Raw genomic sequence first — 23,523 nt, 5'->3', positions numbered from 1 at the left:
GATGCCCTTGCATGCCGCTCATAGGCCAGCGGCTGTGTCGGATTTTATGCGGAGTACATCGGAGACAGTTGCTCTCGCCATCTCGTGATTGCAGTCGAAACACTATACATGCAGCTGTTTCCGCTGAGACAGAGCCTCTAGATACATTTCTTCCGACGAAAATTGTATTGCAACCAGTGATCCGAAATGGCATTTACAACATCGTGCTCGCTGGTCGAAGCCAGCATGAAGCAGCTCAGCAGAGCACTTATCAACAACGCCAGACACACCACTCGTTCATTCGCGACAAGCAGGTCACGTTACATTACTGCCTATCTCGCATTATCGACAAAAGCCCACGCAAGCATTTCCGGCATTCTCGCACAGAACGTTGCGGCTGGGAACCATCGAGTCACCGCTGTGCAATGCACAATACTGGACAGTCCCGTACTCGATGCGAGCCTGGGCTCCGCAAGCCATTCTCAAACAGATCTCGAGGATACTAGGCTAGGCAATACCAAGATCAGACTTGCAACAGCAGGCATTCCTGAGAGGCTGGTGAAGGTTCAGGCGATGGTGGAGATGGTTGTCAAAGCAAAAGAAATCGGCATATCTGAGGAGATCACTTCGATGGACATCTGAATTCTGTGGCCGGATTTGCAAACGATGGGCAACGCTAGGCGTCACTTTCTGGCGCACATTGTAGCATAGAGTGCGGATTGAGAATGGGAAGTGCGATCCTCATCACTGCCGTTGGAGATTAAAGCACATCAGTACTTGGCGCCAACGAGACGATCGATAGTCTGCGACGCTTGCTTGGTCAAGAATATACCTTTATCGCGACAACAAACCGCAAGTGCCTCATTTCACGTCCATCGGAAGTCTCTGTCTTGATTTTGTTGTCTTTGCAATTTGCAAGATGGCCGGCTGTGTGCTGGTGAACGCCACAAGTCGATTTTGAGCTGCACGCATAGAAACATGCGCCGTACTTGTATCAAGTTAAATGCCGCCGCTCGTAGAGTGCCAGGAACTCGCTCCCTCGTAACATGTTCTTCTTAGCATCCCGAGACGCCAAATGTCACCGACCCACATCAACATCCTTATCGTCGCCATCTGGCCGAGATAGGCTGAGCTGACGGCGCATCGAGTATTTGCTGCCCAGCCACAACAAGCTGCTATCGAGAAAAGATAGCCTTCGAGCTTCTGCGGTAATTGAGCGCTTGAGTGATCTGTTATTAATGCTATCTCTGCCAAATATGCGTAGCTTGCATCCGACGCCCGTGGCCTTCAAACTCGCCAACCGGCGGAGATAGTGACTAGAATAGAATAGATTCTCTGGTGTCAATGATATCCAAGACTTGAGATATAAGATCAATGTCCACTGCAATGCTCACGATGGACACAGTTGGTTTCGGCATCTTTCATAATGCTCTTCTCGCTAGCGGTGATCGGGCTCTCGCTGATATCACGACCGGTTCATTCTTTTGAATTCAAGGCCACGGGTCAGACTGTTCAACTAGATGGCATCGATTATTACCTACCTGCCGAGCCAGTGACTTTGATCCACGCACCCAAGTCTATTGGCGCCGAAGCAGCGAGATCCGGAGGCCTTACACCTTTGACCGTGGTCACTGTCAACGACCCAGCTTTCACCAGTCAAAGCTTGCATGCGGCTATAGCGAATTACGGGGCCTCAGACGACGTCTTCACAGATGGCTTCCTCGGCAATATCTACCTACAATACGTTGCTCCCCGACCGCGAGGGTACAGCGTTCCCGAATACACCAATTCCACGAACACGACCACCCATGTTTTCAGCAGCTACGTGAAGAACGCCACAATCCTACCTCCCGGGCCTTACTTTCTCTCCTCCACAGGTCAAGTCTACCAAGCCTGGAGACTGTACAGCGACTTCGCTGGTGCCTTCACCGAGTCAGTTATTGCCAACCCGGACGGCTCCTTTAGTGTCCTGCCAGCTGGCCTGCCCGGACAGTCCTTGGCTATAGCCGTTCCTTCCAGACTTTACTACACCAAATCTGCCGAGAAACCCCTCGCAGGCGTGCGTCTTGGGATCAAGGATATTTATGATCTTGCAGGGCTACGAACGGGAAATGGCAATCGTGCCTGGTACCATCTTTATGGCCCAGCTATCGAACATGCTACGCCAGTGAAGCGACTCATCGATGCGGGTGCTGTCATTGTTGGCAAGATGATTACTTCTCAGTTCGCGAACGGAGAAAAGGCAACAGCTGTAAGTATAGATCGGATGCTGACGCCAGTTGTTAAACAGAGGCAGTTGCTGACATATATTCTCCTCCAGGACTGGGTCGACTATCACAGTCCCTTCAATCCTCGAGGTGATGGTTATCAAGATCCATCGTCTTCCTCTTCTGGTCCTGGTGCTGGTGCTGCATCCTATCCTTGGCTGGATCTCACGCTCGGAAGTGACACAGGCGGATCTGTTCGTGGCCCATCTCAGAGACAGGGTCTGTACGGCAACCGACCATCACACGATCTTGTCTCGCTGGAGAACACGATGCCTCTAGCGCCCGAACTAGATACCGCCGGTCTTCTGACAACAGATCCCATCCTATGGACCGAAGCAGCTCAGGCTCTATATTTGTCTAACATTACCATTTCGCACTCTTATCCAAACCAGATCAAGGCGTACGGATTTCCTCAAAACGTGTCTTCCAGTGGGGACGACCTCCTTCTGGATTTTTTGAAGAATGTTAGCGCCTTTCTCGACGCCGAGATTGCAGTATACAACATTGAAGCTGCATGGAATGCCACAAGCGACCTCAACACCACTCTATCAGACTTGACATATCTCACCTACGGCACCCTCATCGCCAAACGCCAAGCTTCTCTCGTCCGCGATCCATTCTTCGCAGACTACGCGGCCGCTCACGACGGTCGCTGTCCTTTCATCGACCCCGCTCCCTTAGTCCGATGGACCTGGGGAGACTCGTTTCCCGAGACTGCTGTTGACGAAGCCAATGCCAATCGCACACTTTTTGCTGATTGGTTCTCCGACCACGTCCTGGTGCCAAACGAACAGACCTGCAGTGACTCTCTGCTGCTGTACGTTGGTTCTCAAGCTACAGTCAATTACAGGAATGATTATCAAGATCCTCCGACTGTGCCTTTGGGCGGGAACATTATCAGTCGCGCGTCGCCATTCTGGGGAGGTCCTGATTTCGTGGTGCCAATAGGCTCAGCGAAGTATTACAGTAATATCACGCAGCATGAGGAGGTTTTGCCTGTGACGGTGGATATTATGGCCGCGAAGGGGTGTGACGGGATGATATACGGGCTTGTACAGGACCTCGTGAAGGAGGCAATTCTGAAACCGAGTGTTGCTGGATACAGTAATACCGAGGGTGGCGAAGTTCTGTTGAGGAGGAGTGGAAGCTGGTAGACGTTGTGCATGGTTGCTAAATTATGGTTACTATTCTTTTCAAAGGACTATGCATCGGCCTCTGAAGCCGATGCTCCCATGAAGGGGAAGATTAATTGCTGTCCCCTCGAGAAGACAGCGCGCAAGTAGATCGCGATCATGGGCTCAATGCCCAGCTCAGAAGCCTTCACAATCCATTGCTCAAGCTCGAGCTCCTCGAACTCTTTGCCGTAAAACTTCTCCATATACTCTTTCAGCTCGGCCGGTCGTACCTCCACACCTCCGCTGTGATGGCGGAAGCGGAGATGTGGTGGCTGTTCTGTCTGGATAGCGGCTTCAGCAATGCTTGCGGCAACTTGCTCCACTGGTGCGAAATCAAAGAACCCAGTGACGGGTAGTTTGGACACTTGCGGGACAGCGCTCATTAGGGCCGAGAATCTCAGAATGGAGTTGAGAGCATCGTCTGAAGGTGCTTGATCGCCTACTACTGAGCAGGGACGATGAATGGTAATGGAGAAATTCCCTCCGACTTTGCTGGCTTCGTCTGCAAAGTTTTCGAGGAAGACCTCGCATGCCCATTTCGATGCCGTCAATCCTTCAGATCCATCGTTCTTCGGGGGATGCGTCTTAACGCTGACAGGTGGAAGCGCGGCGTGAGCCTCTTTCGCGAGAAGCGTCACTCGGCTGGAAGAAACGAAGTGAATTGGCAATCGGTAACGAGATGCCCAGGTCGCTAGAGTTTTTGTGCTCGCAACATTCGTTTGTCGAAGGGAGGCGTAGTTGTGTAGGCAATGGCCGTGGCTTCCTGCTACTATGATTCGATCGACGCTTCCCAGGAGGCTTGTGGTCATTTCCTCGCTTAGTGCGAAGTTTTTTTGATGGAGGTTACTGCCCTCGTAGATGACGATGCGTGAGACATCAGTCCCTGCGGGCAATTTGCTCAAAGACGGTACTGCGAGACAGTGAACCCGGCGGATCGATGGATTGTGCAGCAACGACTGCAGTATATGGCCACCCAGAAAAGTGTCCGCGCCAGTGAGGAGAATCTCCTTGCACGACGCAACGTCCGCCGCAGCCGTTGGATCTGAGCTCGATGCGCGTAAAGCCAACTTCAAGTCATCAGGTAGTCTCGTCTCCTGGTCCCAATTGATTGTCTCTCGAGCAGGTAGGTCTGAAACTCGATCGGAAATCAACTCTGCCATACTTCCAATCGTGCTATGCATGAACAAGTCGCGAATCGACAGGTCGACGAACATATCTGTGCGAATCGCTGCCTGTAATTTCACTAGGTGCAGAGATGATCCTCCCATGGCCCAGAAGTCCACTTCGGGCTGTCGTGGAATGTCCGCGCGATCAAGGATACGCTTCCATAGTAGATGTAGCTCCACTTCCTTCAGAGTTGTGAACTTGGATGCGCCTTTTCCTTCAACAAAAGTAGTGGATCTTGGTGGTAGTTGAGTCTGGGCAAGCTTTCGGCGATCAATTTTAGCATTAGCTGTCATAGGTATTGTTAGGAGTATGACAACCCGGCTTGGCCTCATGTGTCGTGGCAGAGGCAAACGTTGCATGAAGGCCTCCATTGATGCTTCAAGCTCGCCATTCTTGTCCTCCGAAGTCTTATTGCCATCGTGATTAGCAGGAGGCTCGTCGTTCTGGTCGTTGGGAACCACGTGGGCGACGAGGAATGCATCTTCATTCTGCTGATGGAACGTCACCGCAACGTCGGATATAATGTGAGCGCCATGAGACAGAACGGCGTTCTCGACATCTGTAAGATCCGTTCTCAGTCCACGGATTTTGACAACAGTGTCGTCAACCATCCTGCCCAGATAGCCAAGAGTGCCATTTGCTCTCCAAACGCCTCGGTCTCCAGTTCTGTACATTCTTCCCTCAGAACGTGTGGCTCCGTTGCCATCTTGGATCTCGAAGTCCTCGATAAACGACTTGGCTGTCGCATCAGCATCAACGTAGCCGAGCGCGACTCCATGTCCAGTGACGCAAATCTCTCCGGGAACACCAGGTGGACAAACGTGGCCATAAGGATCCAGAATAAAAGCTCCAACATTGGCAAGAGGTCGTCCGACTGAGGTCGCGCCTAGCGTCAATGGATCCTGGATATCATCTCTTTCGTCATGCTCCATTGTGACGCAAATCGAAATCTCAGTAGGTCCATACGCATCCGCGAATACTGGACTGCAAGGATGATTTTGCATCTCCCTGCGAAGAGCCTCAGGTACCTTTTCTCCTCCACAATGCGCCAAACGCCATCGTGTCAAGTCGGACAGCTTGTCTTTGCTATAATGGAGCCACATGAGATACTCGGTAGGACAGGCGAAAGTAAGGCTCACGTTCTCGCGAACCATCAAGTCTGTCAAAGCGACAGGGTCTCCACGACTCGCTTGCGGGGCGATGATCAGAGTACCTCCATGTGCTAGAGCAAGTAGAGCCTCAGCAATGGCCATATCGAAACCCAAGTTGGCCTTTTGCAGGATGACCTCGCCTTCTTGCACGCCATGTATCTCGGCTTGGTTGCCAAGGAAATTTAGGAAGCCGCGGGATGAGAGCAAGATGGCTTTTGGAACACCTGTTGTACCACTGGTGCAGAGTATCAGCGATGCTTTGGATGTGTCTTCCAGATTCTCGACTCTCGTGGCCTCGCTGGCGTCCGGATCGGTGTCTTCCAAACACAGCACCTCAGCTGCGGACCCGGATTTGGAGACAACTTGGAAGCTCAAAGATTTAGTGGCAGCATGACACAGAACGATAGTCGCCTCACTTGCATTTATCATGGCTACAAGTCGTTCAGGAGGTAGTGTCGCGTCGAGCGAGATGAAGGTGGCTCCTATCCTGAAAATGGCGAGCATGCCAACGATCCATTCTCGCTGAGGCTCACACAAAACCGCGATTCGTTGTCCTCTGTGAGGTAAGAGGCGCTTGGACAAGCTTGTGATGGCTGTCAACAGCTCTGCATAGCTCAAGAAGCCAGAGACATCCCGAATCGCAGCCGTGGTCGCATGGTCGCTGGCAATTTGGTCAAATCTTGCAGTAATAGTCGACGGCCAACCTTCGAAAGCCGTAGCCTTGGGGCTTCCAAAGTCGAGAGCTTTCTGGATGCCTGCACTAGGATAGATCTGAAGTCGTTCGATTGAGCTGCTGACGGTGGACTCTTGGACGACGCTCTCCAGGAGTGTGATGTACATATGCGCGAGCAACTCCGTGGCCTCTGGCGAGTACAAATCCGTTCGAGTATGGACTTGAACATAGGATGGGCCAGTGGTAGGCATTGGCACCACACAGAAGGTGATATCGTAAGGTAGAACGGAGTCAACGGCGTCCCTGATGCTCAATTTGCAGTTGCCAAGGGGGATTTCAGCGGACTGTCCCGGACGAATATCAAAGCCAACCTGGAAAAGTGGTGTGCATGTGGGATCACGACTGACGCCCGCACCTTCCAGTATCTCATCGAATGGCACGCTTGAGTGCTTACGTGCTTCACGGTATGTGCTGTTGACTTGTTGGATCAGGTCCGCGAACGATTGCGAGTCTGTTTTGCGTAGTCGGAATGGCAATAGGTTGAGGAAGAACCCAACAGTCTCAGCTGTCTCCGCATCACGACCGGAGTCAGTAACTCCAATGCAGATATCTGGAGTATGTGTGATGCGTGCTAGGAGGTATTGAACGGCAGCCAAGTAGAAGTTGACTGCAGTAACGCCGAGAGACCGGCTGATGCCGTTGATGCGATCCACGATCGGTCCAGGCAGCTCTGTAGTGCTTGTGTGGTTTTTGAAACCGTCAAGATGAGGGCGACTCTTGGTCGAGGCGAACGGCAGGAGTGGCATGGAATCGGGTATTGGCGATAGTTGTTCCTTCCAGAACGTACTCGATCCGTCAACAGCACGTTGTGTTTGATTTGTAGCGATCTCGGTCAAAGACCTACCAGGAGTCTGTAAAGCTATGCCCTGGTAAGCCATGTGCAAGTCTCTAAAGAATGTACGCCAAGCCGAGCCGTCCATAGCGATATGATGGTATCCAATCAGCAAAGTGTGCTTGTCGCTCGCATGAGACACCAAAATAACCTCGAGAGCTTCGCCGCGCTGCAGTCGCCATTTCCGTGTGCTCAGCTCATCTTCTACTTGGCAAATCAACTCGTCGTCAGTCTTGCCGGCGTTGGATGATGAAATATGCTTGAAACAGTCCAGTGGAGTTTCCAAACGGCCTTGCAGAGGGGTATTTGTAGCGTCCTGGAAGAAACAGGTATGGAGTCCTGAGTGATGGGCAACGACGGTGGCAACTGCACGACGAAGGCGAGTCACATTGACAAACCCGTTGAGATCGTAAATTAGCACATTGTTGTTCTGGGTCTGATCGGATGAAACATGGTCGGCAATCCACATTCTACAGCATTGAGGAGTATTTGGTCAGCAAGGGAGATTTTATTGCAATTCTCGTAAACTATCGGACGACGACAGGACAAGACTCACCTTGCCTGAGCGTGCGTCATGGGCGCAGTATCTTGTAGTGTTTGCGGAGGGTTTATGTCTTCCTTCTCTTCCGCCCCCATCGTGCTCACGCTGGTGGCCATAGCAGAATCGCCAGCGTCACTTGAGCTCGAGGAGCCCGACTGTTTCTCGTCTGATCCTGAAACGCTTGCCGCATCATCCTTCTGTGAATCTGCCTCGGGTGAAGATAACTCGTCTTTGCCGGCGGCAGATTGCGGTTCCTTGGCTGTCTTATTTTTCTCTGCCAAATATTGACTGGCAGCAAAGGCACAAATGGCCTCACCACTGTCTCCGCCCAGGATTTTCAAGACAGGCACATCGACGTGAACTTCCTTCAGGAACCAGGTGCGCAGCTCGACTGCCAAAAGTGAATCTATGCCCACATCAAGCAAAGAAGCGTCGACCTTGAAGTTGCCGCTGGCCATCTGCAGCATCGTCTCCACTCTGGCTGCCAAGGCTCGAGTGAGAACAGAGGCCGCCGCGTCTTCAGTCGTAGTAGCATCGAGTTGAGCAGCAACGGATAGATTATCACCATCTGCTCCACTTGTCACGATGCTGGACCCTCGTTCTTCTCTCACGTAATGAGCCGCCAGGCGGTTGTTGAACCACGGAGGGTGTGCTTCGAAGGGAGTGTTAGGAGTGTAGTTATAATAGCCCATTCCCGACACAATTTCGGCAGTAGTGGAGTCCACGACTTCGCCTTCACGCACCGGACTTGCTGCTACCGCTTCAGCGAAGAGCTGATGCACATCAGCCTCAGCCAAAGGCAGCTTCATGGTGCGCGCAAGTTTGTCAAACAGTGATTGGCCACGCTCGGCAACGTATCCCACGTCTGCCACACAGCCGACCTCCATGACGGATGCTGGAAGTCCCTTCTGACGGCGTTGCTTCGCCAGCATGACTTGGTAGAGAGATGCAGCATCGTAGTTGGATTGACCTGCATTGCCAATGACACAAGACAGAGTCGAGAACAGAATGAAGAAGTCCAGCGTAGGATCATCAAACTCCTCGTGCAAGTTGAAAGACCCATCGACCTTTGGCGCAAGTACCTCGGTCATATCTGCCAGTTCCATGTCAAGGAAAAGGCGATCTCGAAGCACAAGAGCAGCATTCGCAACTCCTGCAATTGGTGGCATCTCAGCGCGCATCGTAGCGACTGTGCTTCGAACCGACTCCCTGTCAGAAACATCCATTCTGTAAACACGCACATTGGCTCCGAGTTGAGCCATCTCTTCGAGCCACTGAGGGTCGACCTTGGCACTGCGACTTGCTAAGGCAATGTGTCGAGCTCCATTTTCGATCATCCATCTGCAGATCGAACGACCCAGGGTTGATACCAGACTGACCATAAGGTACGATTTGTCAGGTGAGAAGAGTCCACGGCCGTCGATGGGTTTCACTGTAACTTGCAAAGGATGTTCGGCATCGATTGACCAGTCCACAACAGCAGGATAGTTGAGGGTGGAAGCTGGTGCATTGCTCAAGAGGTGTGCCGGTACATTGGCTTCTGCTTCCTCCGGTTTGAGAACATTCGCGGCAAGAGCTCCCTCAAACGAGCTCTCCAATTCGGAAAGGAGCAGAGATTTGCCTTCGTAGACGAGGTTGTCCAAATCCAGTGCAACGCCAGGGAAGATGGAAGTTAGCTTAGAACCCACAGCTTCACCTTTAGTGAGATCCACGACGAAGCCAACGTTGGGCGGTAGTGCTCGTTGTATAATGTAGTTAGACGACCGGGGATGCAGACGAACGGCGTTCATAATGTCGGTTTTAGCGCTTGATGTTGACTCCGTGAAGACAAGATCATGCTCTTGCGCAGCTAGATGCGTAATGGCATCGGCCAGAGCTGCTGAAGCACCGTGTACGATGACTTTTAACTCTCTCTCGGCCGCACGAGTTGAAACAGCCGCAAGTACGTGCTGAGCCAAGATGAGTTGAGCACAAGTTCGCAGCTGCTTGGCAGTATATGGTCGCTCTGATTTGAGATAAAGGACGGAGGCAGCAGGCACCGCAAGCTGTGTACTGTGCGAACCGACGAGCGCAAGAACTCGTTTGCGTTGTTGATCATAGCCCGTGATCAGGACGGCGGAGGTTGACCCTGGCACTGTCACCGAGAGACTAGCTTGGATCGTAACAGTATCTGCAGGCGCCAAAGCTTGCCGCTTTGCAGGAAGTAGCCAAGGAGCATCTTCTTCGATCCTAAGATGGCCGTTATGAGTCACAGCCGTGTACTGCGGACTGTCCACATCGACTGAAGTTACTTCTTTGGTGATGTGCCGCGCGGCGGAGTTGAGGCGGTCGTTGCGCTCCACGTCAGGCAGAAGACGCGGGATCAGAACTTCTTCTTCTGAGGACACTGTCAACTCAGGCTCATTCGACCAAAGAATTGGCGAGGCGGCGAAGGAATCCGAAGCACTCAATTTGAGGCGTATGAATGCTTCAACCATGAGGCGAGCATCGGAAGCTCTGGTGCCCTTCGTGGTGGTATTCAAGAATTGGAGATTCAGGTGTTCCAACTCCACGACCATCGTGCGGCACAGGCCTATCATCATGGCTGACGAAGGATCATGTTCGTCTAGATGTCCAGTGGTAACCCACAACACATCCGTCGCATGGGCAAAGAGAGCTTGAAGCTTCTTCAAACGTGACTCAGTGACGGGATCGGCAAAGAATGGTCGCTCCAGCTCGCACAACGCAATGACTGCCGTAGGAGCCGAGGTGTGCGCATCCAGATCGATCTTGTCAACGCTTTGAACGACCTGAACGCGTCCAGCAAAACGCGACACCTGCTGAGAAATGCTTCGAATGGTCTTCGACGTTGCCAGTGACTCTCCGCCTATGATCAGCACTTGATCACTGACAGGTAGCTCATCGAGATATTCGAGTGGTTCACGAAGCATCTCGATGCGTGTGTCCGTGGCTTGTGACACGACAACGGAGACGGCATGCGTAGCAGAGTCGGGTATGTCGCTCTGGTGCTTGTCGACTCCAGTGAAGCCCGTCTCACGCAGAAGATCGTCCCAGCCTGAGAGCGTCAAACCAGGTTGACTAGCTTTACCTTCACGATTTCCAAGCCACCAACCCTCAAGTGGGCCCATGAGGAGCAAGCCTTCGAGATATTCGCCTGTCACCTCAAGCATGAACAAGTATCCTCCTGGCTTCAAAAGGCGACGAACACTTTCCACGGACTTCTTGAGATCTGCCGTTGCGTGCAAGACGTTTGCTGCGATGATCACATCCTGAGATTCTGGCTCGAAGCCTTGCTCCTGAGGATCGCGTTCGAGATCAAGAACTTTGTAGACAACTCGATCTGCTGCGGCAGCTTCAGTCTTTGCCAGTCGCTCCCGCGCCTTTTCGAAGAAACCGGCAGAGATATCAGTGAAAGTGTATTGACCAAGAGCACCTCCAAGCTGATCCAGAATTCCTACAGTAGTTCCAGCACTACCTGCACCGACTTCCAAGAAATTTGCACGAGGGTATCGGTGGGCAAAGCTACGCACCAGGTCCGCTATGGTCTTATTAAGTCGAACCTGGTATCGGCCATGTGAGTAAAGAGGAGCCCAGACGCCCTCGCGAAGATAAATCTCGAGTGCACGCTCCTCGCCAGCCATGACTTGTGCGAGATGCTCGCCTGCGACATGAATGGCTCTCATGTCTGGTTGGTTTTGGAGAGCTGGTGTTTGCTTGTACTCTGCCATGAGTGCTGCGGTATCATTCAGCCATGACTTTCGCGCCACTGGGTGCTTGCCGTCCGCCGTGAGCTGCAGCACCTGCTTTGCGGCTTTGCAGAAAGCCTGTCGATCCCATGTCCATTCTGCCATCTGCGCTTCGGTAATGGAAGAGAAAAACGCACGAAGGTAGTAGAAGGACGCTCGATTTACCGCCTCGATTAGCCTGAGCTCAGCGTCATCGGGATTGAGTTCAGTAAGGTCGTTGCCGTTCGCATAGAAGAGGTCCGGTTTGTATTCGAGACGAGAGAATACAGGGCGATCTTCTTTTGCGCTCGGTTCCGTCCAATTGTCCATTCTGAAGCCCTCGACTTGCATCATACATTTGCCTGATGGCCCGAACACGTGGATATCGCCCTCTACAGAGCGAACGGTGTTCGTCGTCAAGAAACAGTCTGATTCGAACACTACCTCTTTGCCGTCTTCCGTGATAGCACTCGTATGCGGATCAAAAACTAGGCGAGCCAATGCAGAAGGCAACAGTGATCCTCGGATTGGGATTCGGGTAGGGTTGACAAACGCTGCCAATATCGCCTGCAGAGCGACATCCAACAAACCCGGGTGAACAAGATAACGATTTCCCACTTCCTCGACAGGCCAGGACGCCACGGCACTAGAGAAGCCCATTGAGCGGCGAATGTGCTTCATGCCTCGGAAGAGTCCTGTATAGTCCAGTCCTGTAGTGTTAAGAATGGCCTGATAGTACGCCTCACCCTCTATTGACGTTGTGCCGGAGCGTGGAGAACATCGTGTTGGCAGTACTGATACTTCTTCTTCGTCCAAATTCTCGGCGGATGGGAACAATTCAATGACCACGCGGCCACCGCAGTTCTTTTCGAGAGCACCGCCGTTTACGCTAGAGTGGCAAGCGAACTCCGCTTCGATGAATGTGGCATCAGAGGTAGGCTGCCTTCGAACAGAGAAGACGGTCTCGACCCCAGTATGGTTGTCTTCTAGCACGAGAGCGCGTGGGATGACCAGATCGCGAATCTCAATAAGTTTGATTCGATCCAGTCCAGCAATTTCCACGGCAGCTTCGATCGCTAGCGCTATGTAGCTTGTAGTGGGAAACAGGATTGCTCTTTGGAAGACGTGGCCTCGAGTCCAAGGGAGTTCACTGACCTTTAAAATATTGCGCCAGCGCATCTCATGATCTGAATCGTCAGGAGCGCGTCTACCCAAAAGCTCATGCGGCGCCCGTTCCGCGAGACGATACCTAGCAGAAATTCTGCTCTCTTTCCAGAATATTTGATCATGAGTCCACTTGTAGCCTGGGAGGCCTTTAGGAACCGCGGTCACGGGTGCCGAATCCGGTCCAAGATATGCCCTTCTCCATCCGTTGAAGTCTACCCATGTACCGAGAGTTGTCCAAAGTGATCCAAGCGAAGCAGAGAAAGCTTGCACGTCGGGTTGACCTCGTTGCAGCGTTGCCGTGTACGGCAGAGCCGCATTAGCGCCCAATATTGCCGTAATTGTCTGGGTAGCGGGGCCTTTCAGTGCTGGATGAGCGCCCACTTCTATGGCAAGATCGAAGGGACCGGCACGCCAGAGTGAGCATTCGATGGCTTCAGAAAACAACACTGGTTGGCACATATTGTCAACCCAGTACTGATCGGCTAGCACATCGAGATCCTCTGGGTCGTCCAGGATCTCAGCATGACCGTGGACCGACGAGATCCAAATGCATTCCTCGTTCTGAGGTAGCACTTTTATATTGCACGCCTTCAGTGACTCCAGATAAGGTTTGGCACAAGGCAGCATGTGGCTGGAGTGGTAGGCTGTGTCGACCTTGAGCAGTCTTGCAAATGTCCCCTTCTCGTCCAACGTGGCCTTGGCAGACTGCACGACATCCTCGTCACCGGACAAGGTCGTAGACGTAGGAGAATTACTGGCTGCCACGCTCAGTCGCCCTTCAAAGGGCTTACAAAAAGCCTCTGCATCATCGATGCCTAGACCGACAGCCAACATAGCTCCTCTCTGCCCGTTCTTCCCTTGAGCCAGGTGAGCATGCAGACCGCGATAATACGCGACTCGCATGGCATCTGCGGCAGAGAGTAGACCAGCAGCATATGTCGCCGCAATCTCACCAGAAGAATGTCCGACAACGCCACGGAAGGTAACTCCCGAAGCTTTTAGCGTGTCTACCAAAGCAATTTGAATGGCTGTGCATAGCGGCTGCGAAAGTGCTGCTTCGTGTAGACGCGATTTCGATTGCTCTTGAAGGAGCTCATCTTTCAGTGACCACGCTGGCCCATCCGGTAGTGACTGAAGAGCAGCTTCGCAAGAGTCAATACTTTGCCGGAATAAGTGACAGCGGTTCACCATATCGCGGCCCATGGTGGCCCACTGCGCGCCTTGCCCGGTAAACACGCCAAGTATTCCAGGTGTGTGCCACTTGAGTTTCATAGGGGCTCGCACACCGAGCTCAGAAGGCGTCGTGGAGCTGGAAGGCCGCAAGGCCTCGATAAGGGCAGCTCTAGACCCTCCTGGGAAGTAGATACGTTGTGGGAACGTGCTCCGCCGCGTCTGGGTAAAGAAGGAAAGCTTTTCCACGCTGAGATCGCTACCATCGTCTTCGAGCATATCGGCTAAAGACTCGATGCTGGCTGCAAGCGCGTTTCCGGTGTAAGCCGATAGAACTAGTGGCCCAGCAAAGAATTCATCAACGACAGAGGTCTGCTCAGCTGCCTTTGCAGGCTCAGGAGGGGGAACATATTGTTCTATAATGGCGTGACAATTAGTCCCTCCAAACCCAAAACTGTTCACGCTGGCACGCCGTGGCGAAATCCCAGACGGCCATGGAAGTGCTTCTGTTGGAACCTGGAGACGGTGGTAGAAAGGCTTTATATCCGGATTCAGACGCTGGAAGAGTAAATTGGGTGGTATTACTCCATTTTGGATCGCCAGCGACGCTTTTAGTAAACCAGCAAGACCAGCGCAGCCCTCCAAATGCCCGATCACTGTTTTTATTGATCCACAGAAGAGTTTCGTTTCATATTCTTCCTCCGCGCTGTCATCCGAATTCTGGCCAAAGAATGCGCTGTAGATGCCGCGAGCTTCTTGAGGATCACCAGCCATGGTTCCGGTGCCGTGCGCTTCGAAGTATTGCGGTCGGTCGCTCTTGAGGTTTAGATCGAGTCCGGCACGAGCGTATGTATCACGGATCAGCGTGGCCTGCGCGTCACCGCTGGGCATTGTCATTCCTGTGGTTCTGCCATCCGAGTTCATTCCAGTCTCACGGATAATGCATTCGATGTGGTCGCCATCCGCTACAGCCTGGGATAGCGTTTTGAGCATCAGTGCTGAAACGCCCTCGCCTCGGGCATAACCGTCAGCTGAATCGTCCCACATTGAACTGCGCGACGTGGGCGACAGCATGTGGAGCTTTGATTCGGATATGTAGGATGTGCTGTCGAAAATCAAATTCACGCCTCCGACTATCGAGCTTGTCGACTCGCCGTTGCGTAATGACTGCACGGCGAAATGCAGAGCAGCAAGTGATGATGAGCATGCTGTGTCCATGGTCACAGAAGGGCCTCGAAGATCGAACACGTAAGATATACGATTGGACAAAATGCTTCTCGTAGAACCAGTTCCATGGTAGCGGTTGATGATCTCTAGATCTCGCCCCTGGATATCGCTATAGTCGTTGGTCATGCAGCCGACATACACTGATGTCGCACTGCCTCGCATCTTGTCAAGTGGATATCCGGCACTTTCGATGCATTCGTAGACGCTTTCAAGTAGAAGTCGTTGCTGTGGGTCCATTGCGTCTGCCTCCATAGGATTGATGTTGAAGAAAGGGCCATCGAAGAGTCTGGGATCCTCTTCGAGTAGATACGCCTTAGCAACAACGTTCGTCGAACCATGATGCTCGCCGTCTTCGTGATAGAATGCGCCAAGCCCCAGGCGGTCTTTGGGGATGTCGGACAGGACATCGCGTGGATTCTTGAGAAGTTGCCATAATTTCGAAGGAGTCGAAGCACCTCCAGGAAATCGGCAGGACGAGCCCACGACCGCGATAGGCTCTGGCATGTTTAGATTCTAAGTCCTGTCCAAGTGGCTGTTGTGAAGAAGTATGAGGCGGGTCGTTAATGTTGGGGGAGCAGCAAGAAAGGTTCGTAGATGGTAGGTATTGCACTGATGAACGTGATAGGGTGATCAGATGCGCTTCAGCTCTCACCTGTCGCCTTCGCTCTGTGCACATTGAGTATGCATGGCTGCCAGGGCATCAGATAGCCTCGCATAGTCGCTAATTTGCTAGACGAAGCCACAGCAGGGCATTTCATCGGCGCGTGGGAGGGTTCGTACACACCGTGTTCAGGCTGCTGCCATCTGGAAGCACCAACGAAGATCTACAGTCTTCTAGCGCGGAATGCTACGACACATGCACGCACGCGACACCATCGACATGGGCTGGTAATCGGCAGCGTAACGCATGTCTGGGGTCCAGGTCAACGTGCTGCGCCAGTGTTATCGGCTGCAGCACAAATCTTCATGGTCTCGCCGCGTCGGCATCACCGAGATGATGGGCCATACTCGGCCTCAGAGCTACTGATTAGACAACTGGAGGTGCATTCGAGGCCAGCTGACACAAGTGCCGGACACGCTGCGGTATGTCTTCGCGGGCGCCAAGAGCACAGCGGCCGTCTCTGGGGCATGAGCCCGGTCTTGCTGTGATTGAGCGTCCATCGGGTCGGCAGCTCGTACTGTAGCGCAACGGAGACGGCTTCGACATGCGGATTACTGAAGACAGCATCGCGCTAAGATTCAATGCTTGCGGTTGGGATTGATGGACGGAGGGCGTGTGGTGGTTTGAGGGAGAAACGGAATGACGACCACGCGTCTTGATCGGCGCGTCGGCGCTCCGACGCTCGGACGTTCCCCACAATTCCTAGTCTATCGCTATCGCTGGCTTTTCTCTGGGACACGAACCTCACCTCTCTGTCCCACCCCCGGCCGGCAGATTCACGGGACGCATGGCTTGAGGAATCCATTACGTCCAACAGACGCCCTTGGAATGCACGATAGGCCGCTCACTGGCTCCTCTGACCGATTCCACCACGCCGAATGCCCCTCCCGCATGCTCCTGGCACAATTGTGCTCGGATGCACCTTCCACCGCCGAGATCACGAACGGTCTCGAGAGTATCACTTACGCCAACTCAAGAACCATCGCGACGCCGTTCACTCAGCTTTACAGGATACGACTGCACTGACAGGGGATTTCAACTAGAGCGAGCACACGGGAGCACACGCGAGCCCGCTCTCAACTGACCTCTAGACGATGGAATACACCAGTTTCTTGCCTTCCGTTAGCCCTTTGCGCAACGCATCGACACCTTCCGGGATGGCTGCTAGTCCTCCGCTTCGTAGGTCGATGGGATGTGTCTGGAGTACCCCGGAGTCCAGCAGCTTCTGAGCCACCGGATTCCACGTCTGCCCGAAGACCTTGTGCTTCGGTCGCGGCGCTCTTGCATACGGTCGTTTCCATCGAATGGCTTCTCCACTCACAGTCCATGCCACGATCCACTCTGGACGGACGTCGCGGCGCGTATGAGAGCGGATTGGGAATTGATCAAGTCCCACGTATCGTCCGCCCTGGCTGCCAAGCGCATTGTAGCATATGTTCATGCTCGCGCTGTCTGTGATGCAGTCGAGAGCTTCTGTGAGGCCATCATTGGTGAACTCGCGGACGTCGTCTGCCACTGTCGGGATGTGATAATCGAAGCATGCAACCGCTCCAAGCGACTTCATGCGCGCGAAGTGTCGCGGTGAACAAGCTACGACAGGCTGCATTCCGGACCTGCAAATGGATCAGCAACAGCCCAAAACCGACTCTTGTGTCTGCTCACAGTGCAGCGCATTGAACAGCCAAAGTTCCTGTGGCCGTCCCACTTCCGTAGATGAAAACATGTCGTCCTGTACCATTGTTTCCGGGAGACTCCAGTGGCAGTGGGACCTTCAGCATGTAATGAAGCGCAAGGCCAACCGTCATTAGCGACATCCCCAGCGTCGCCGCATGCTCAAATTGCATTCCCTGTGGGACCTTCCATGCGACGACTTCGCGTATAGTGGCATACTCCGCAAAACCGCCATTCTCCGGAGCGTCTGATGCGTTGCCCTTGACTGGGCCGAAGACTCGATCGCCGACCTTGATATTGTTCCGGCATTTTGCACCAACTGCAACTACTTCACCCGCAACATCACAGCCAAAGGTCGACCCTGGAGCTGGGGAAAGGTCTAACGATTTCCTGTCGAATTTGTCAGACCTTCGATCCTTTCGTAGTGGAAGTTCCTGCACCTTACCAATCAAACGGATTCAGCGCTACACAATGTACTCGTACAAGAACATCTTCGTCTTCGAGCTTCGGTAACGGGACGTCTTTCTCCAATCGAACAGTGCTCGCTTCGACCACCTTGATCGCTCGCTGGCGGTCCGGCAGTGGCAGAGAATGGTCAGCAGCCATTGAATCTGTGTGCCCTAGTGCGAACAATCACAAAGGTGAATCAACAGCAGATGGATGTCAGTAGAACCAATGTGAGGCTCTGGAGAACGACCTGAGGTGTACAGCAAGCTCTAGCCGAGTGTCCTTCATGCACCTAAGTTCTTGGTATTGATAGGCACAGATCTGGGATAGCCCGAGCGCCAAGCCGAGCGAACCAACATCCCCAGCTGGCTTTGTGGCGGCAGACTGAGTGCCGATGTACGGCGCTATCACTTCCGACTATGCTCGTGACTAACAAGCGGGATCGAATTTAGCCTTGCGTAAGGCTCAAACCGCAGCACCCTGGAAATTCAGTATCGCGGCCGACGTGGCTTTTGACGACGGATTAAGGAACTATTGAACCCTGAGACCACGACCCTGGTCGAGGCTGGGATTGAAGCTTCCCCGGTTCCTCGTAGCATCATGCGCGTCTGCAAGTCCGCGTCCGCACTGTGCTACCGAATTGACAGCAATCGATTGCGTCCCAGATTGGTGAGCCAATGAGCAATGCAGCAAGGTAATCACAAGTCGGAAACATCATCGACTGCTGAGACACTCTGCTGCCATTGAAGGCCTGCTTTGTCGAATATCGAAATCGTTGCCTCATTGTTGCATTCACGATACTATCCCCAACATAGCATCGTCGTTGCGATCACAGTCATGGAGCTTCTCTTGCTGGGAGCAATTGTCGCTGCCTTGGGCCTTCTCTTCAAAATCTTTCAGGTACGACCTCGATGCAGTACGACAGTATGCCAGCCGTCCTCGCTTACCATAATCAAAGCTTGCGACACAGCCTCGAGATCACCTTGCGGAAGTACCCGGGCCATGGTACTCAAAGTACACCTCACTTGGATTTACCTTCAACGCTTTGGTACCCCGTGTTCATGAATATGTCGACGACTTGCATCACAAATATGGCCCTGTTGTTCGTCTGGGCCCGAATATGGTCGCAGTCGCGGATCCTGATGGAGTTGCCGACATATTCCGATCGAGTCGTGGCTACTTGAAGGGGCCTTTGTACGACTCACTACTGCGTAGTTTCTTCTCAACCAGAGATCCCGTTCTACACGGCCAGCGTCGGCGACTCTTTGCTCGTCCACTCGCAAACTCGTCTTTGCAGACCTTCTGGGCGACTGAGGTGCGCCAGCGCGTCACGCTTACTGTACAAAGAATCAAGCGCGATGCGGAAACCAATGGCGAAGGCGATGCATACAAATGGTGGAATATCATGGCCAACGATATTATCACTAGGCTTTCATTTGGCGAATCTCTCAACCTCTTGGAGTCTGACGAGGTAAAAGATGCTTCGACCCTTGTGTATTGCAGCTTCTAATCCGCTTACAGCACTTAAACTATATATCGGCGGTGAAGCTGACTTTGCGATGCTCATCACTCTATCGAAACTTTCCGAGGCTCATGCCAATGATCAAACATCTTCCTATTCGTCGACTGCAGGAATTACTTCAGGCGAGACCCAAGGTTGAGAAGTACACTGCAATGGCCGTGGAGAATTTCCGCGCCAATATGAAGCAACAAGATGACCAGGGCAAAAATCGCAACATCTTCACGCAAATTGTAGCTCAAGCTGATGAACTAGACGGCGAGACTGTTCGATCTATCACAGACGAAGATATACACGATGAGGCGCTCACACTGATGCTGGGTGGCACCGACAGCACATCCTCTACCTTGACTTACACAACTTGGGCCGTGTTGTCCCATCCTGAGATCCAGGCTGAACTGGAAGAAGAAGTCGCTGGTCTTTCTGACGAGTTGTCGCAGAAGGAGCTTGAGCAGGCGCGTTATCTCAATGCGGTAATTCACGAGTCCCTACGACTTTACGGCCCTGTCGCTGTCGGCCTACAGCGCGTCGTTCCGCCTGGTGGTGCTCGTATAGCCGGTTTTGATCTTGCTCCGGGCACGGTGGTATGGCCACAGATGTAAGTCAACATGCTCTACTTGCCGCCCTCCTTTTTCTCAATTCTGGCACTGAACGTGTCTAATCTGAAACAGGTACACCACGCGCTACGATCCGAACATCTGGCCGGACCCGCTGAAATTCGATCCAACCCGCTTCCTGGATGTTAAATTACCATCAATGGCCGAGGGCACTTTGACGCCTGTCCAGAAGAAAGTGTACGTGCCCTTCGGAGGCGGGACTCGCATGTGTCTGGGAATGAACCTGGCTTATATGGAACTGCGCCTTGGACTTGCCTTATTCTTCAGGGAGTGCAGAGGAGCCAGACTATCGAAGACGATGTCACCCGAGGATATGACTCCGGACTACTTCTTCGTGAGCTCTCCAAAAGGACGGAAATGCTTGATAACTCTTCCAAACTAGTGCCCTCAACAAATCTAGTCCTCGTCTACTGGCAACGCCCAATCATGGTCTTCCTTTCCACTCATGATACCAATCAAGCCACTTCTGATGATATGAGAGCACATCACTCCATCAACAGGATCACTATTGATCTCGAGATCTCGACCATCTGCGCAGATCACGCCGACTGGTGTGATGAAAAGCGCAGTCCCCGAGACGAAAGCCTCGATAACGTTTCCCTGCGCGTGTGCAGTGAACAATTCGCCCATTGTCAATTGTCTTTCCACGACTTCTATCTGAATGGTGTCTCCCGCTGCGGGCTGCAACCTTTCGCGAGCTAGCTGCAATATGCTTGCTCGCGTAATTCCAGGAAGGATGAGACCATCTTCCACTGGGGCTGTCACGAGTTGCCAATTTTTCTCATTAACTCGTAGCACAACGAAGAAGTTGCTGGCGCCAGCCTCGGTCACGTATCTCTCAGATCCAAACAGCCAAAGAATCTGATCATAACCACGAGCCTTTGCTTGATCTTGGAGATGCAACGTGGGACCATAGTTAGCGCCAACCTTTGTGTTCCCATAGCCTCCCGGCCAAGCACGAATTTGGTCTTTATCGGATGCAAGGAGTTTCATCAACCTTTTCCGTGGAACCTCCGGTTTGGGTTGTGCTTCAGGGCCAGTTATGGAGCTCGTAATCTTGGGAAAAACAGTCAAAAAGATGAAGAGTATTGCTGAGCGAGGTCGCAGAGTAGCGAGTGCTGTATCAGTTCCGACCAAAGTCGGTCTGATATACAATGATCCATCTCCTTGATCTTTGGGCAGCCACTTCGGCGCCTCATGAGAGCACAGAGCGACAATCAGCTTTTCCAGCTCAGAGGCCTCAAAATCCGGCAATGCCACTCGAGCAGCCGAGCTCCGCATGCGCTCACAATTCTCAATGGGCCGGAAAAGTCGTAGCCGTCCATCTGGGCCACGGAACAGTTTCAATCCTTCAAAACATTCCGTTGCGTAATGTAATGCGGACGCGGATGGCGCAAGCGGAATCGGTCCATATGGCTGCAGCGAGGGAGAAGACCAGCCCGTGCTCACATTCCAAGCCGCAATGATCATGTGGTCAGTGTGATATTCCAACAGTCGCACTTCAGCAGAACCGGGCGAAGGCAACGGCCGTGGGTCGCTGTTCAGCGTTTTTGTCAACAGGCTCGCGTCCAGCTTTGCGGTTCCTTGGCTTGCCATGTTTCCTGTTGTTGCCCCAGCAGGAGGTACGTTTCCTGAGATTGATGTTCGATCTGTGTGCTAGAGACTCACATGGCTGGCCGGGGTCACAACTACTAAGCAAGGTTAGTCTTCGGCACATTGATTTCTCCCATGGCCGGGATCAGAGCAGAGACTGGGGTCGGCTCTTGGACAAGGATCGGATCTCCCGAGTATCCTTGTGCGCACCAATGCGCCTCGCGACACCTAGTCTCACGCTTTGTTCGAGACTTGGAGACTTCTCCAAATTCGGTAGTGTATCTGCCAACGCCACGTTCGAACGCTACAGCGGCATCATCACGGCCACTGCTTCGGCGGATACGGCACAAGCGATTGCAACTTGTGCATCTTCACACGTGATGGCTTTGACACTACAGTAGGAGGGCTGCAGCACCAGGGTAAACCCGCTGGCGTCCTAGCATGATAAGCAAGTCTAGCATCTATCTTTCGTAAGTTCTATCTTCATTGAGTCAAGACCTCAGTGGTGCAAGTCAAAGTACCAAAACACATCAATCGTACAACAATTTGAGCACAGTCAGAACGATTACAAGATGGGGACCGTCGAAAGCGAACTCCAATACCAGCTTACGCCCGAGCATGGCGGCACTGATGAGATTTGGCCGGGACTGGTCAAAGCTCTGAGAGTACCACGTGTGATGGTGAAGATGAAGATCACGGACGTCCGTGGTTCAGAGTCGGACTACAGAATCGACAAACAAGGTTTTGCATGGGTAAACGCTCCCACAGTTCAGAAAACTTGGGAAGATGATGAAGAAATCAAGCAAGTCTATTACCCGGAATGCGAGGAGCTGCTCAAGAGAATTACTGGAGCGTCTCACGCTTTTGCCTTCAACCACGTCCAGCGGGGCGAAGACTGGTCGAAAGTGATGAAAGATGTTGAAAGCTACAAAGACGACGATATCGAATTCCGATCTGCCAACAACTGCTACATCCATTGCGACTATTCTTACCGCGGAGCCGAGCAGTTCTACGAAAGACTCGTTGTCAACGGACCAAGAGAGGATCTCAAGCCTTTGGCCGCACATCCCCGCCGTCGCTGGGCACTGATCAATCTCTGGCGGCCTCGCAAGACGATCAATCGCGACGCTCTATGTGTTGCTGATGCACACAGTATCAAAGACGACGAGCTCGCCGAACAGACCATTCGCTGGCTCAAACCGGAGCAGCTCACTGAAGATCAGAAGAACCATCCTCAGTTCAAGAAGTATCAAGCTGGTGCACCAGATACCTTCTTGTGGGCAGTCAAGCCTCCAGCAGATCCTGAGAGTCACAAATGGTACTATGCCTCAGGCATGACGCCCGATGAGGTATTGATATTCAAGATGTACGATTCAAGAGCGGACGATGGAATTCCGCGGAGAGTCCCGCATACCTCGTTTAGGAGCGAACATGACAACGGACCACCGAGAGAAAGCGTGGAACTACGAGCTTTTGTGATCTGGGATGATCAGGATGGTGATTTGTGATCCATGGAAGAACACCATGATAGCAGTCAACACACGACGTAGCTCTCTCTATCTGATCAATCATCAACTCAACCCTCAAGGATAATCCTTGGCACCGATAAGTCTGACCCCTGGAGTGATCAAAATCTCGATGAGCTGGTGTCTTGCAACTGCTGCCACGCGGCTTATTACGTGGGGAATATTGACCAGAGCTTCGAATCGATGAGCAATAATAACACGAACAAATTGAAACTAGCTGCAACAGCTTGGTCGCTTGCGCACTCGTTCGGCGGTACCCAGCTATCGCGACATTCGAGAGACTGGTCTACCCTAGTGACTACAGGGATACTGCAGCATAGACCAGGGGTAGCTTCAGGGCTGTGCATGCGCAGCC

General features: G+C 52.7%; 7 protein-coding genes across 8 annotated transcripts; 4 read left to right on the top strand and 3 right to left on the bottom strand.

Moving 5' to 3' along the window:
- Positions 1-186: 186 nt before the first annotated feature.
- On the top strand, positions 187-621 carry CKM354_000549400 (uncharacterized protein; the record flags this gene model as incomplete). Its single annotated transcript, XM_044800770.1, has 1 exon — positions 187-621. One exon carries the CDS (start codon positions 187-189, stop codon positions 619-621), a length of 435 nt encoding a protein of 144 aa, XP_044656705.1.
- A 784-nt stretch (positions 622-1,405) lies between these two features.
- CKM354_000549300 (uncharacterized protein) lies at positions 1,406-3,400 on the top strand (the record flags this gene model as incomplete). The annotated part of the gene is made up of 2 exons (XM_044800769.1): positions 1,406-2,230; positions 2,300-3,400. The coding sequence occupies 2 exons, from the start codon at positions 1,406-1,408 to the stop codon at positions 3,398-3,400; spliced, it is 1,926 nt and encodes a 641-aa protein (XP_044656704.1).
- A 47-nt stretch (positions 3,401-3,447) lies between these two features.
- On the bottom strand, positions 3,448-15,638 carry CKM354_000549200 (uncharacterized protein; the record flags this gene model as incomplete). The annotated part of the gene is made up of 2 exons (XM_044800768.1): positions 3,448-7,774; positions 7,861-15,638. 2 exons carry the CDS (start codon positions 15,636-15,638, stop codon positions 3,448-3,450), a joined length of 12,105 nt encoding a protein of 4,034 aa, XP_044656703.1.
- A 1,244-nt stretch (positions 15,639-16,882) lies between these two features.
- Positions 16,883-18,072, bottom strand: CKM354_000549100 (uncharacterized protein; the record flags this gene model as incomplete). The annotated part of the gene is made up of 3 exons (XM_044800767.1): positions 16,883-17,408; positions 17,458-17,856; positions 17,912-18,072. The coding sequence occupies 3 exons, from the start codon at positions 18,070-18,072 to the stop codon at positions 16,883-16,885; spliced, it is 1,086 nt and encodes a 361-aa protein (XP_044656702.1).
- Positions 18,073-18,750: 678 nt separating this feature from the next.
- CKM354_000549000 (uncharacterized protein) lies at positions 18,751-20,431 on the top strand (the record flags this gene model as incomplete). 2 transcript variants are annotated; one of them, XM_044800765.1, is made up of 4 exons in its annotated part: positions 18,751-18,813; positions 18,884-19,384; positions 19,435-20,030; positions 20,104-20,431. In XM_044800765.1, the coding sequence occupies 4 exons, from the start codon at positions 18,751-18,753 to the stop codon at positions 20,429-20,431; spliced, it is 1,488 nt and encodes a 495-aa protein (XP_044656700.1). The 2 variants fall into 2 exon arrangements, with proteins under 2 accessions (XP_044656700.1, XP_044656701.1); XM_044800766.1 differs by having other exon boundaries at positions 18,872-19,384.
- Positions 20,432-20,445: 14 nt separating this feature from the next.
- On the bottom strand, positions 20,446-21,645 carry CKM354_000548900 (uncharacterized protein; the record flags this gene model as incomplete). The annotated part of the gene is made up of 1 exon (XM_044800764.1): positions 20,446-21,645. The coding sequence occupies one exon, from the start codon at positions 21,643-21,645 to the stop codon at positions 20,446-20,448; it is 1,200 nt and encodes a 399-aa protein (XP_044656699.1).
- Positions 21,646-22,214: 569 nt separating this feature from the next.
- Positions 22,215-23,150, top strand: CKM354_000548800 (uncharacterized protein; the record flags this gene model as incomplete). The annotated part of the gene is made up of 1 exon (XM_044800763.1): positions 22,215-23,150. The coding sequence occupies one exon, from the start codon at positions 22,215-22,217 to the stop codon at positions 23,148-23,150; it is 936 nt and encodes a 311-aa protein (XP_044656698.1).
- Between the last annotated feature and the right edge of the window lie 373 nt (positions 23,151-23,523).

Source organism: Cercospora kikuchii, assembly GCF_019650295.1.
Source record: "Cercospora kikuchii DNA, contig_00003, whole genome shotgun sequence".
Lineage (NCBI taxonomy): Eukaryota > Fungi > Ascomycota > Dothideomycetes > Mycosphaerellales > Mycosphaerellaceae > Cercospora > Cercospora kikuchii.
Note: the sequence above shows the minus strand (reverse complement) of the source record. Positions and strands in the feature narration are given on the sequence as shown.